We start from the raw sequence: 14,914 nt of genomic DNA, 5'->3' as shown, positions 1-14,914 counted from the left end.
ATCCCTAGTCTTTCCCATTCTGTTGTTTTCCTCTATTTCTTTGCATTGATCACTGAGGAAGGCTTTCTTATCTCTTCTTGCTATTCTTTGGAACTCTGCATTCAGATGTTTATATCTTTCCTTTTCTCCTTTGCTTTTCGCTTCTCTTCTTTTCACAGCTATTTGTAAGGCCTCCCCAGACAGCCATTTTGCTTTTTTGCATTTCTTTTCCTTGGGGATGGTCTTGATCCCTGTCTCCTGTACAGTGTCACGAACCTCCATCCATAGTTCATCAGGCACTCTATCTATCAGATCTAGGCCCTTAAATCTATTTCTCACTTCCAGTGTATAATCATAAGGGATTTGATTTAGGTCATACCTGAATGGTCTAGTGGTTTTCCCTACTTTCTTCAATTTCAGTCTGAATTTGGCAATAAGGAGTTCATGGTCTGGGCCACAGTCAGCTCCTGGTCTTGTTGTTGCTGACTGTATAGAGCTTCTCCATCTTTGGCTGCAAAGAATATAATCAGTCTGATTTCGGTGTTGACCATCTGGTGATGTCCATGTATAGAGTCTTCTCTTGTATTGTTGGAAGAGAGTGTTTGTTATGACCAGTGCATTTTCTTGGCAAAACTCTGTTAGTCTTTGCCCTGCTTCATTCCGTATTCCAAGGCCAAATTTGTCTGTTACTCCAGGTGTTTCTTGACTTCCTACTTTTGCATTCCAGTCCCCTATAATGAAAAGGACAGCTTTTTTGGGTGTTAGTTCTAAAAGGTCTTGTAGGTCTTCATAGAACCATTCAACCTCAGCTTCTTCAGCGTTACTGGTTGGGGCATAGACTTGGATTACTGTGATATTGAATGGTTTGCCTTGGAAACGAACAGAGATCATTCTGTTGTTTTTGAGATTGCATCCAAGTACTGCATTGCAGACTCTTTTGTTGACCATGATGGCCACTCCATTTCTTCTGAGGGATTCCTGTCTGCAGTAGTAGATATAATGGTCATCTGAGTTAAAGTCACCCATTCCAGTCCATTTCAGTTCTCTGATTCCTAGAATGTCGACTTTCACTCTTGCCATCTCTTGTTTGACCACTTCCAATTTGCCTTGATTCATGGACCTGACATTCCAGGTTCCTATGCAATATTGCTCTTTACAGCATCAGACCTTGCTTCTATCACCAGTCATATCCACAGCTGGGTATTGTTTTTGCTTTGGCTCCATCCCTTCATTCTTTCTGGTAGTGACAGCTTTAGAGTATCAGATCTTGAAATTTTGCATTCATCTTTTAGGTGAATAGTGCTAGTTAGGCATGGGGTATAAATTCACTGAAGTTTATGGAGAATTAAAACTGGTTGTCTGCTTTGAAAGTGAAGTAATTTACTATGCTTTTCCATCATTCTGCTTACTTGCTTTCCTCCTCCTCTGCCTCACAGTAAAGGGACCTTTCAAAAAACCAGAAACGGCACCAGCTGCAATAATTGAAATTAACAACTAGCTTTCATATTTAATGTTTCTTCATCTGTATTTGTAAAATGTATGTTTTACAGGCCTGCCGTATCCCAAACAAGCACCTCTTCTCACTAAATGCAGGAGAGCGAGGATGCTTTTGTCTTGCTTTCTCCCACAATGGAAGAATATTAGCAGCAGCCTGTGCCAGCCGGGATGGATATCCAGTTATTTGTGAGTAATGATCCTATCTGTTTAGTCTAATATTAGACTATGAGAGGATTTTTTTTTTAATTCATTGAAATCTTAATTTGTCATCCACCCATACTACTGAATTAAAATAGATTTCCTCAAGTAAAGTCACAATTCTTTTTTAATAATTTACACTATACAGTATATGTCCAGGAATAAAAATGAGAATGATTAAACAAAGGATAATAATGAGAATGATTAAATGAAGGATAATAAATTTTTTAAAATATTCAAGAGGTACTCTTTGTGTATTTTCTTTTAAGTATAGAAATTTTGCAGCATGTAGGATTAATAAATCTCTTGAGGAATTTTAGTCCAATTTTAGTCCTTTGATAATAGTGAGAATTTGGTTATGAAAGCCCTCAAATTTCTTATGTACTAAGACAGTAAAAATTGGCTCAGGAATACCAATGAGGATTTTTAATTATAGTAAATCAGCAGAGAGTCCAAAGACCTACTCTTAAAGTACCTTTAAAAAATGGAGAAACCACGTTGACAAGTTATTTCTGTAACATTAGAGATGTTTTTTCAGTGGGTATTCATGCTCTTCTAGTCATAGAGGCATGAAATACTTTCCCTTCTTGTTTAATGGTGAAAACCAGCTCACCTCAGCAGGAAGTAGCCAGCTCTTCATAGGCATCTGCCCCAAGCACTGTCTTTGAGTTTCCCTCAGCTTCACAGTTTATTATTCCGGGGCTGATTGGCTCTTTTTTTCAGCAAGGACACATAATTGGCTTGATTATCAGCTATTAAGTAAATATTCCTCCTCGTGAAATGTTCACTTTAGATGTACAAAGTTATCATGTAGTTTGATTATGACTATGCTATTCTGCTATCGTTAACATTCACTAAAAGCTATGCATTGGGGAAAAAAAGATTCTAAAAAAAACATACCCCCAGAGTATTAATAGTGATTTTTTTTTCCATTATGCACTGGGCAGTGAAATAATTATTTTCATTCTGATATGTATGTTTTTAACATTTCTAGAATAAATATGTGTTACTTCATGCTTTAAGAAAAACTTGAATTTAGATATACCAACTACTGCTTGAATCTGAAAAAAATTTTTAAAAAAGGAAGAATCTTTGTCTTTGGTTTTTGATTATGATGTATCTGCCTGGAATTCATTCAGTTCATAGGATGTACAGATTAATGTTTTCCACAAACTTGGGAAGTTTTTCTTCTTTATTTCTTCAAATGCTATTTCTGCCCCCTTCTGTTTCTTCTCTTCTTCTGAGACTCCCATCATTTCTGTGTTAGTGCACTTGATGGTATGCAACAGATCTCTACACCTTTATTCATTTTCCTTCATTTTTTTCTTTCTGCCCCTCCAACTACATAATCTTAATTGAATTGTCTTCACGTTTAGTGATTATTCTGACAGTTCATATCTGCTGTTGAGGCCCTCTAGTGAATTGTTTATTATTTCAGTTATTGTACTTTTCAACTCTAGAATTTCTACTTGATCTTTTTTTTATAACCTCTATCTATTAATTGGTAAGAAATAATTCTCACACCTTCGTTCTTTAGATGTGGTTTTCTTTAGTTCTTTGAACATACTTTTAAGAAAGGATTTAAAGTATTTAACTAGGTGTCATAGACAGTTTCTGTTGACTGCTTTTTTTTTCCTGTTTGTGGCCATACTTTCCTGTTTTGTGTATATGTGTGTGTCTCCCTTGAAAACTGAATATTTTAAATATTATAATGTGGCGACTCTGGAAATCAGGTTCCCTTACTTACCCACCTCCATCTGCCCACCTGGGATCTGTTGTTGTTATCTGTATAGTTATTTTCCTAGTTTTTATTCCTTGTGAGGTGCTACCCCTGGAGTTTTTGTCTTGCTAGCTTGGTGGTCAGCTGATGGTTAGAGAGGGATTTTTAAATATCCTTGAGTAAGCAGGTCTCCGTGCCAGTGCCAAAGGGTGCTGTGTGTGTGTGTTGGGGTAGGTTTCCAGTGCTAAAGTAGAGAGTTTACAACTTCACTTTAGCCTTCACTTTCTGTTTGCACGGAGCTTCCCCAGGGCAGTCACAGTAAGATACAAGGCCTTTCAGTGCACAGCCTTTGATGCGTGTGTGTTCTTCTCAATTCCCTGGAATATACTGGAGCTTTTCAAAGTAACCTATGGCCATCTCATTCCCAATACTTCCTTTTACGTTCTTTGATCAGCTTCTTCTACCTGGTTTCACTGCCTCAGAGGGCCACACTACTGATTATTTTATGCACCCCAGGGTTAGGACTCTTCATCCAGAGCATGCTCAGAACCAGGTCAGATAAAGCCAGGCCCTGAGAATGGAGCATTACAGGAAGCTGCCAAATTGTCTAACAGTTTTGTCTTGGGGATGGGCTTTGGAGGTCTTTAGGCCTTTTCTGCCCCATCTCATAGATGCGAGGCTACTATTCTTTGTAGTTTCAAGGCTGTTGGTTTTCAAGGCTACTCTGGAGCTTGGGAGAGGAGAATGGGAACAGGACAACTTAGAACACCACAGAACTCACTGTTGTTGCCAATATTCATATGTTTTTCTTTAGTAAAATGCTCCTCAGGTTGTTATAAGCCTTTAATTCCCAAAATTTTGAGAAAGTTAATTTTGACAATTTTTGCCAGTGTTCTCGTTGCTTTTATGGGGGAGCAGATTTTCCACGGTCTTTATTTTGCTATAGCAGAAGTTCTTCTGTACATAGTATTTTAAACAGCAGTTGGTTTTACCACTAGGTGGAAGTAGAGACTTGGAAATTGATCTCTGTTGTTAGACAGTTTTACTGTATACATAACATAACAATACCACAATGCCTTGTTTTTCAGATTAAATTAGAATTTTTCTCTCACAGTAGCAGAGTTTAAGTTTCTCATTGCTTCGAATAGTTAAATTTTGCTTGAAATTTGATTGATTTTCAGATAAAATAATACTTTATTCATAAAAGCCCAAATTATAGAATCTTTGAAGTGAATTATAATTTAAAAGTTATCTGTTTGATAAGTTGATTATCAAAGATTATTAGGATTGCTTTGAAAAGAGATCAGAATAATTGTTAATTGTAGCATATTATAAAATTTTAGATATTTAAGTTCTTGTATCTAAAGCAATTGAAATCTTACTTTTAAGTAGATTTTGACCTTTTTTCATACTGAAAATGTTTTTGGTGATAATATTCTATAGACAGTGCTTACCTTATGTACAAATTATTATAAATTATGAATTTTTATATTATTAAGTTAAGAATCCTCTGTCTGGAACTTACTAATTTGGGGAATATTTTCATTAGTATATGAAATTCCTTCTGGACGTTTCATGAGAGAATTGTGTGGCCACCTCAATATCATTTATGATCTTTGCTGGTCAAAAGACGATCGTTACATTCTTACTGCATCATCTGATGGCACTGCCAGGTTAGTAACTTCAGAAGTACTCACTGCTATGTATGCTTGTTGTTGTTCAGTCACTAAGTCGTGTCCGACTCTTTGAAACCGCATGGATTGCAGCATGCCAGGCTTCCCTGTCGTTCAGTGTCTCCTGGATACTCCTGGATGCTAAAACTCAAGTTCATTGTCAGTGATGCTATCTAACTGTCTGATCCTCTGTGTATGCTGCATGCCCTCAAAGAGAGTAAATAGAATGTAAAGTGATATAACTGCCCTTATGCTTCAATTATGTCTTTCTTATCAAGGGACTGTCATAAATATGCATCATACAGACTCACTGATTAAATAAGTTATGAAAACTTGTTCCTAAACACATGCTGTTAAATATATTTCATTTATATGATATACAGTGTTTCTAATCCTCAGTCTTTAAATGGTCATTTTGTACAGTTTTGATTAATACTTTGAAGTTATTAAATAACTGAGATTTTTTTTCCTGGAATACAAGCTGTTGATAGCAGGGATTCCATCTGTACTGTTTAGCTGGATCCAGAGACCAAGACATGGTGCTGCTCAATGCATAATGTAGGGTCAGTAAATGAATATGCATCTTGCATTTTGAGTGTAATAGATTTTCAAATATTTGCATTTTTCAGAATGTCAGTCTTAAAATAATTTAACCCCTTCCAATTTAATAAGTAGTAGTGTTAGTCGCCCAGTTGTGTCTGACTCTTTGCGACCCTATGGACTGTAGCCCACCAGGCTCCTCTGTGCATGGGATTCTCCAGGTAGGAATACTAGAGTGGGTCACCATGCCCTTCTCCACGGGATCTTCCCGACTTAGGAATCAAACCTGGTCTCCTGCAGTGTAGGTAGATTCTTTACTGTCAGAGCCACCGGAGAACTAGAAGCCTACGATTAATCCCTCTTAGCAATATCTTCAATAACCCATCTGGTTTCTTGTTCTTTCAAGTGTAACCATTCTGCCTGACGCCAAGCTATGCTAGAGAAAAAGGCACAACCTTGGTAAGACCTTGACTATGGATTTGAGAGTCGTAAAATCCATAAATTCTCATCTCTGCTGAACAGTCCTTTTGCTTGTGTTTATTTAGCTATTTTTTTCTTATTCCTCTAGCAACAGATCCAACCAAATCTTACCATGCTTCAAGTTCTTTGCACAATCTTAAGTTCTCTATACAGTCTTCCCACTTTGATTAAGTGACTACCTTCAATTTACAGTGTAATTTAACCTGACATGAAATTCATGTATTTCTCTCTGGTTTACCACCTAATATCCATAAATTTGGGCTTCCCAAGTGGTAAAAAGCCCACCTGCCAATGCAAGAGACATAAGGGGTGTGGGTTCAATCCCTTTGTGGGGAAGATCCCCTGAGGAAGGGAATGGCAACCCACTCCAGTATTCTTGCCTGGGAAATCCCATGGACAAAGGAGCCTGGCAGGCTACAGTCCATAGTGTCGTAAAGAGTTGGACATGACTGAAGCGACTTTGCACACACATTCATAAATTTACCCATGTGTATCTCTATTCATGTTTGTTAACAAAGAGATATGGGTCCCCACGATCCTTTATTCAGTGTGTTCTGTGGTTTGGTGTGCTTATCCTGCTCTCTCTCATCTTTTTCAGCTTTGAATTTCACTTATATGCTAATAACTTCGAGCTCCTTCTCTTTTTCAAATTCAGCTATTAACACACTTCTGCCTGGATTGCCCAGTGGTACCGCAAATCCAAATCTGAAATCACCAAATTTTGTTTTCTGTTTTTAACCTTCATATAGTTTTTGTTTTGTTTGTTTTGTTCTTTTTTTTAATTTAAATATTTAAAAAATTTTACTATGTTGTATTGGTTTCCACCATATAAATCAGCCACAATTATACATACATCCCCTCCTTTCTTAGCTTCCCTCCTCTCCCCCATCCCATCCCTCCAGGTCATCACACAGCACCAGACTGGGCTCCCTGTGCTACAAAGCAGCTTCTCACCAGCTAGCCATCTTACACATAGTGTATCTATGTTGATGCTACTTGATCTACTCTTTCCCTCTCCACCATGGCCACAAGTCCATTCTCTGCATCTCCAAATTTTTAAATGCGTCTCCTTATCTACCCTGCCTCCCAAGCTGGGAACTCAGAGTAGTGCTATTCATCTTTCTTTCTCACATCTAAGTAGTTCTGAAGTGTATCAATTTTCCCTCCTAAAAGGCTCACATTCTGTCACATTCTTTCTGTCTTCACTGCTGTTGCCTTAATTCAAGCCCTTGTTATCTTTTTGCTTCAACTGTTGCTGCTTAAGCTTTGCCAGTGTTCCCCCTCTAGCTCCTCCACCCCTGCTATGCTAAAATTCTTTCCAAAACCATCTTTCATAATGTCCTGACTTTAAAAAATCTTTGATTGCCACTGCCATTTGAAAAATGTTCTGGTTCCTTAGCACAGCATGACAGACATGGCCCTCACTGACTTCCCATTTTCTCCTGTGCACTTCCCATAGTACCCTCTGCCTCACTCACACAAACTTCTGAAACGCCCTTAACATCTCATCTTCTTTGGCATCTCCCTGTTACCTTATCGACTCTCCCTATGCTTCCTGCACTTCTCCTCCCCTTCTTGCCCAACTCATTCACCCAACAAACATCTAAGTGCCGTGGTAAGCCAAGGTGGGCTCATAGTCATCATTGAAGACCCAGCTCAGATTTTCAGATTTTACCTTTTTTTTTTTTTTTTAGATTTTACCATTTTTTGAAGTCAACTTGGATTTCCTCACACAACATATGTTGTATAAAGTATACTTTTTACTTTGTGTAGCTTTGGGGTTGATCCTAATTTAGGACTGTTTGCATCCTAAAAATACTACTGTGAAGGATTAATTGAGTGAAAAGAGAATCATTGTGGCTGGAAATAAAAAGATAGTGAGATTTTGAAAGAGATAAGGAATGCTTGCAGTGAATGAACTAAAGTCCTTTGAACCAGAGTTGCTAATGCTCCCAAGTGGCAAGAAGTTGGGTTTTGGGCCAGGTCTTCTGTCTTCCATTGAGGTCACCATCACCCGTTATTGTTAGCATCTTTTGAGTAACTGTTTTCCACTGGTTAGCTCTCTGCTAAATGGGTTTAATCTAAATCTCCGTCTTTAGTTATCTTCAGTAAAATTTGAGGAGAAAAAAAAAGAGCAGCAGTCCCAATATAATCAGAAAAACTTGTCCATGTGTGGGTGGGTGGGGTGGGTGAAGTCGCTCAGTCGTGTCCGACTCTTTGCGACCCCATGGACTGTAGCCTACCAGGCTCCTCCTTCCAAGGGATTCTCCAAGCAAGAGTACTGTCCATATGTAATGGCTCCCAAATATACCAATGTGTTCTCACTCCATCCTCTCTTCACACCTACTGTTTTAACTTTGGTATATTCTTTTCTTTCCAAATTCAAATAAGTTTTTGTATGTTCATCTAGTCTTTACAGATTTGAGTATAAATGTTCTCTGCTATGATCAGTCTGAGTTTTTTTTTCCCACAAACCCAGTAATACATTTCTTTTGATCTTAGATTCTCCCATTGCTTGCATGACTAAAGCCATCACTGATACCAGTTCAGCATTTATATAAAAAGCTTCATTCTTATGTTAAAATATTATGTCTATTGAAATTATATTGAGCTCTTTTTACAATACACTTGTCATTTCTTCTTGTTCTATAGCATTTCAGATGCTGCTGCTAAGATTTATTAGCAGGCAACAGAAGTTTTACTTTCAGCATTCTCCTTAATATTCCCTCAAAATGAGTGATTTTTTTTTCCACTAAGTACTGTATCTCATGTTGCATGAGTTCACTGAAAGTTTCACGATGGTAAAAATGTTTATGCAGTGACACGTGTGTTTTACTTTTACTTGAAAACAGCCTTTCACTTCCTTCATTACTAGTTTGGATTCTTAGTAGTTGAAGATCATATCCTGTATTTTTAAGCAGCTGCTGAGAAAGCTTATAGAATGTTATTCTTGAGTAGCAACTGTAATTTTTCTTCTATAGTTAATTTTGAAAAAAACTTAAGTTGCTTCATTTTTTAGATAGTAATAAAAAGGATGAACTATAAATCCCCATGTTAAAAAATAAATTCTTCTAATTCTGATAACCTAAGTTTTTAAAAATTGAGTGCTTCACACTCATAAAGCACCTGTTTGTTCCTAGATTTTGCCTGTTTTTGCACATTGACTTCAGAGAAGGCAATGGCAACCCACTCCAGTACTAACCTGATAGTTTAACTCTTGGGGTTTACTTTTGTCAAGACTATCGCAATAACAATATAATTTTCTTTTAAATCACCTGTTATATAAAGGAAGAGATATGAGTATAAGAAAGTGAGTACTCAATGTTAGATAACCTGTTTCCTATAAAATATTGTAACTATTTTAATGTTATTTTGTTCAAGTACTTATATAGTAATTTGAAAGTGGCTTCTAAGTCTTTGAGATCTTTTTTTTTTCTAATTTTATTTTATTTTTAAACTTTACATAATTGTATTAGTTTTGCCAAATATCAAAATGAATCCGCCACAGGTATACATGTGTTCCCCATCCTGAACCCTCCTCCCTCCTCCCTCCCCATACCATCCCTCTGGGTCGTCCCAGTGCACTAGCCCCAAGCATCCAGTATCGTGCATCGAACCTGGACTGGCAACTCGTTTCTTACATGATATTTTACATGTTTCAATGCCATTCTCCCAAATCTTCCCACCCTCTCCCTCTCCCACAGAGTCCATAAGACTGTTCTATACATCAGTGTCTCTTTTGCTGTCTCGTACACCGGGTTATTGTTACCATCTTTCTAAATTCCATATATATGCGTTAGTATACTGTATTTATGTTTTTCCTTCTGGCTTACTTCACTCTGTATAATAGGCTCCAGTTTCATCCACCTCATTAGAACTGATTCAAATGTATTCTTTTTAATGGCTGAGTAATACTCCATTGTGTATATGTACCACAGCTTTCTTATCCATTCATCTGCTGATGGACATCTAGGTTGCTTCCATGTCCTGGCTATTATAAACAGTGCTGCAATGAACATTGGGGTACACGTGTCTCTTTCCCTTCTTTATGTTAATTATGCTTTGAAATTACAAATAAAAAGTTAATGGAGTACCCTATTAAGTCCTCAACTGTAAGGACTTTGGAAAAGCAATATACACAACCTAAACGGGAAATCATTGAAATTTCTTCCTCTATTTTATTTTTTACTTATATTTTATTAGATGCAATATTTTACCAACTATGCATTGTATTTAATCAATGTCAAGAATAGGTTTAAAAAAAATAGAGACATATGCAAGTACAGTTTTTCATTTTGCAGTATAGATTGCAATTAGTAGATAAATTAATATAATGCTTGAAAATAACTGTAAGAAATAGCTTTGTCAAAATGTAAAGAAGTCTGGTCATCCAATAATGTGATCAGATCAGATTATTTTTATTGTTATAAAATTTACCATTGGTTGTTATCATTTGCTTACTCATAAGGTCCATTGCCTAAATCGGTTCTTAGAGAAACGTCTGCCTTTCAGAAGCAATAGGTAACATTTTCATCCTTTTCCAGGATATGGAAAAATGAAATAAACAATACAAATACTTTCAGAGTTTTACCTCATCCTTCTTTTGTTTACACGGCTAAATTCCACCCAGTTGTAAGAGAGCTGGTGGTGACAGGATGCTATGATTCTGTGATACGTATATGGGAAGTTGATATGAGACAGGATCCTGCCGTATTGATCCGACAGTTTGACACTCACAAGAGTTTCATCAACTCTCTATGTTTTGATATTGAAGGTATGTCTGAAATTATATTCAAATTGAAGGCTAGTTACGTGAAGAATTTTTTTAAAATTCTGTTTCACTAGGATAATAATTATTTCAGCTTGAGAGGGACTTTGTGTATTAGATAAAATTAAATATGTTTGTGCATATTTAGATTGTTTGTGCAGATCATATGATAGACCTGGTCATAAATTTGGCACGGCAGTAGTTGTTAGTTAATTTTAAAGTCAGTATATTTCCAAGCATTTTGATTCAACTAATCTTTGCTGTAACAACCAGTCCTGTTCCAAATTTATGAATATATTTCATTGGATTGGTGATTGTTCCCTTAGTAGTTTTCTTAAAGGACTCTTTTCTGTAAATGATAAAATTGAGGAAGATAGGGGGAAAGATCCCAGAACAATGTTGAAAATATGTATTTTAAATGTGGCAACAAGATTTTTTTAAGTATATAAACACATGTTTATGGAAGAGAAATTTGCAATTATTTAAGATTTAATCTTAGAATACAAGTATTATAAATGGTGTTTTAAGGATATAAAATATAATTATTTTATCAGCTGAAAGACTAAAATTTGTTGTATCTATTAAATAGTCAACTTTTCTGTTATTTCAGACATTAGGTTTGTATAGCTGTAAACAATTAGTATGGGATCGTGTCAAAATAATAATATTTCTAATGTACTCAGTTCAACCATAAGGATGTTTATAAGCAGGAACCCCTTCAGGAAAGGTCAACCAAGGATAGAAAAGCATCTGAAAACTCTTGTCATAGAAAAAGTAGCTCAGACTGTGAAAGGGAGATGAATGATTTCTTCAGGTATTTGGTTAAGGTGCGAAAAAAGTGAAGTCCTTCTGTGTTGCTCCAGTAGGTAGAAATAGAGCCAAAGCTACAGAAAACAGATTTTTCTTTGCTTAGAATTAGAAAGAACATTCTCACATGCAGAGCATTTCAACACTTGAATAAGCTAAAGTGAAAGTGAAATCTCTCAGTCGAGTCCGACTCAGTGACCACATGGATTATAGCCTACCAGGCTCCTCCATCCATGGGATTTTCCAGGCAAGAGTACTGGAGTGGGGTGCCATTTCCTTCTCCATGAATATGCTAAATGTTAATACTTTTGTGTAAAATATTGCATTCACAGTTGCTGAACAGCCATCTGTTCATATGGATTCTAAAATATGCCTAATTGTTTATGAAGTTAAATCTGATGGCCTTTGAAGTCCCATTAACTGTAGGATGGTTTGACTTTCAGAATTGATGTTAAACTGAAACACCTGTTACTTATTATTTTATTCATTCCCTAATCATTTATTGAGTTCCTACCAGGTCTCAGGTATTATTCTAACAGTATATACTAGAGCATAGGTGTTTCTCCAGGAATGTGAAATGGGTTATATAGGTTAATAAAAGTGAGCAGTACAGATCATATTGGAAAATTTAAATTGTTTTGCTTTGGAATTTGAGCCATGTACACATGAATTGAGATGCTCATTTCATTTTGTTTTCAAATTCAGGTAGGTGACAAAAAAATAAATCACAAGTAACTCAAAAAGGTGAAGAAAATTGGGATCTGATTGTTTGCCATTTGGGCTTTTTTTAAACTACAGTACCTTTTAATAGCACTTCAGTTTTTTGTCTTATTGGGATATGTTTGCCCAATTTCATAATAGTTGAAACAACTTCTGTGTAACATTTTTACCTAAATAATTTTTTTTTAAATAGGTCATCACATGTATTCAGGAGACTGCACAGGGGTGATTGTTGTTTGGAACACGTATGTCAAAGTCAACGATGCACAACACTCAGTGCGTCACTGGAGCATAAACAAGGTAGAGTTTCACCTCATACTTGGGGATTTATTTGAAAAAATTGGGAAAAATCACATGACTTAGAAGATGCAGGACATGCTGTTCACTCCTTTCAAAGGAATTAAGTTTTTCTCAGTCCCTCAAAAGTCAGTTATCATGTCTTCCTGATAGTTAATTGATAACATAGTGACTTAATGAACATTTTCTTCATTTTGGTTGGGCTTTCCTTTCACATTTTTGAGCCTTAAGTTGCACTCTGGTATTCAGGGATCCATTGGTAAAATTTATGCAAAATGAGTTATATGTTATGTTATCATCTATACATAACAACTTATATTTTCTGCTATTCATATTCTTTTTTTTCTTTGTCCAGTAGCATCACTAGAAGCACCATGCTCAAGGTTTTGTTAACAGTGTTATCTCTCAAAATTATGTGATCAAGATTATGTATTAATAAATATGAGGAGGTCTGTCATTTAATCACAGTAATTGTTTCATTTGAAATATACTAAATTGGCCAAAACAAATGAATGATCTCATTTCTTAAGTAGAGTGTTTTTAAGATGGCTTGTATACAAAGCAGCTTTGTTGGTGTATATTTAGTATGTTTTAGTTAAAAATACGAAACAAGTCATTAAACTTGTTTATATATATAAACATTGTCATATATATAAAAACGCTATACCTGTGTTCTTTGGTTTTCTTGTTCTTCATAACAGATTGTAGCAGTTGTCCCTGTTTGAAAAAAGACACATGAAAAAGAATTTCCATCAACTTTAGTTAAATCTGTTGAGTCTGTCATATCAATTTAAAAATCAGTCTATTCTATTTTTAGTCATTCTTATCTAGTCTGCCAGATTAATGAATGATGAAACTCATGTTGTAGCAATTTCATACACTTTGCAAAGAACTTTCTAATTACTTATATATTGATAAGTGATTGGCAAGGTTCCAAAGGCAACATTTCTAGTCATTTGATTCTGCAATACAGAGTCTACTATTTATATTAAAAATCATGTGTTTTCTTTCCCTCTGTGCAGTAACCAAAAGGCAAGTATACCTTGGAAATCTGCCACCTGGTGGTTACTTGAGACAGTCAAATATTAAAAAGTGAGGAAATGAGGAATGGGCTGTCCTTTTAACAGCTTATGCCTGGGACAGATGGAGACTGCGATTTCTTACTTGGCTGTCTCCCACCAGTGGAGTGGGGGATGCTGGCTTATGCTCGTTTGTCCCTTAAGATGAAACATCCATGCTGCTTGTCACATACTCCTTGGTGTCGAGCGTGGTCTTTAACACCAGACCTTGAGCATGAATATGATAAAAATATGAAGGAAATCATTAACAGATGCTACAAACACTAAATCTGCCAACTCTCTTCTCGAATTTATTCGTGACACCTGTTATGCAGCCTTGTTTTTGATTTTGCACATTTGCATCTGTGTAAGTGTTGCTCCAGTTGCTCAAAACTTCATCAGTGCATCTTCACCTCCACATCATTGTAGTTGGGCTCAGTAAAATCCCCATCTGTGGTGTCAGTGTTTGACTTTATTCTGGAACTTGTAAAAAAGTAGTTGACAGCAGGTTTCAGCACCAAACAGCAGAACCAGAGATTCTACTGCTGATATTAGGATTATAGCAGTTTGTACCCCACTTGTATTGGTGCCAACCCACCTCTGAAGAGGAGACCCTCTAGGAGAAGTGAGCAAAATAATAAGGGGACCTCGAGGGAGAAGAATGCTATTCAAAATTCTGACTGCAGGGTAAAGCAGACCTTCTCTTGACTCTTCAGACTTTAAACAGTTTTGTATTTGCAGTTGTTTTCTTTCTCCTGATAATCCAAACAAGAAGGATTTTGGAAATTGTCCTTATTTATATATGGCTTGTTCAGGCAGATTCTCCTTCTGTGTTTGTCTTTCTTGACATCAGTAGTAAGGTCTACTTACAGACTTCTTCTGTAACCAGAAGATTTAGCTGCTTTAAGTATCCAGAAAAACCTAAAAATTACAATCTAAATTGTTTCATAATAAGATGCTAATAACTTATCTTTTTCAGGACAAGTGGAGGTAAATGTATGAAGAAATAATCTGAAACTGAAATAGAACTGAGAGCTAATTCTGTACTTAATTTTGAACTTAGAAATTGAGATTTCTTATATGATGATAAACAGACAATGTAGTAATAAAAGATGTGTTTGCAGAAAGTGCTTCTTCTCTGAGATTATACTACAAAAACACTAATTAAATATAGTGT

The 14,914-nt window shown here is 36.1% G+C and overlaps 1 protein-coding gene across 50 annotated transcripts in view; it reads left to right on the top strand.

The window, feature by feature from the left end:
- The window catches only part of AHI1 (Abelson helper integration site 1), a 219,446-nt gene that overhangs the window by 51,958 nt on the left and 152,574 nt on the right, over nt 1–14,914 (top strand). For all 50 annotated transcript variants that reach the window (XR_015133236.1, XR_015133238.1, XR_015133239.1 and 47 more), the window contains 4 exons: nt 1,530–1,662; nt 4,944–5,067; nt 10,632–10,861; nt 12,576–12,682. Coding sequence is in view for 20 of the 50 variants with exons in the window: in XM_086317985.1 (XP_086174111.1) it covers nt 1,530–1,662; nt 4,944–5,067; nt 10,632–10,861; nt 12,576–12,682 (594 nt within the window). In the remaining 30 variants the exon portion in view is untranslated. The remainder of the gene's footprint in view (nt 1–1,529; nt 1,663–4,943; nt 5,068–10,631; nt 10,862–12,575; nt 12,683–14,914) is intronic.

Source organism: Bos grunniens, chromosome 9 (assembly GCF_055505025.1).
Source record: "Bos grunniens cultivar Pamir isolate PY7600 chromosome 9, Bosgru_T2T1.0, whole genome shotgun sequence".
In the NCBI taxonomy this organism is placed as follows: Eukaryota; Metazoa; Chordata; class Mammalia; order Artiodactyla; family Bovidae; genus Bos; species Bos grunniens.
This window is presented reverse-complemented; position numbering and strand designations above follow the sequence as displayed.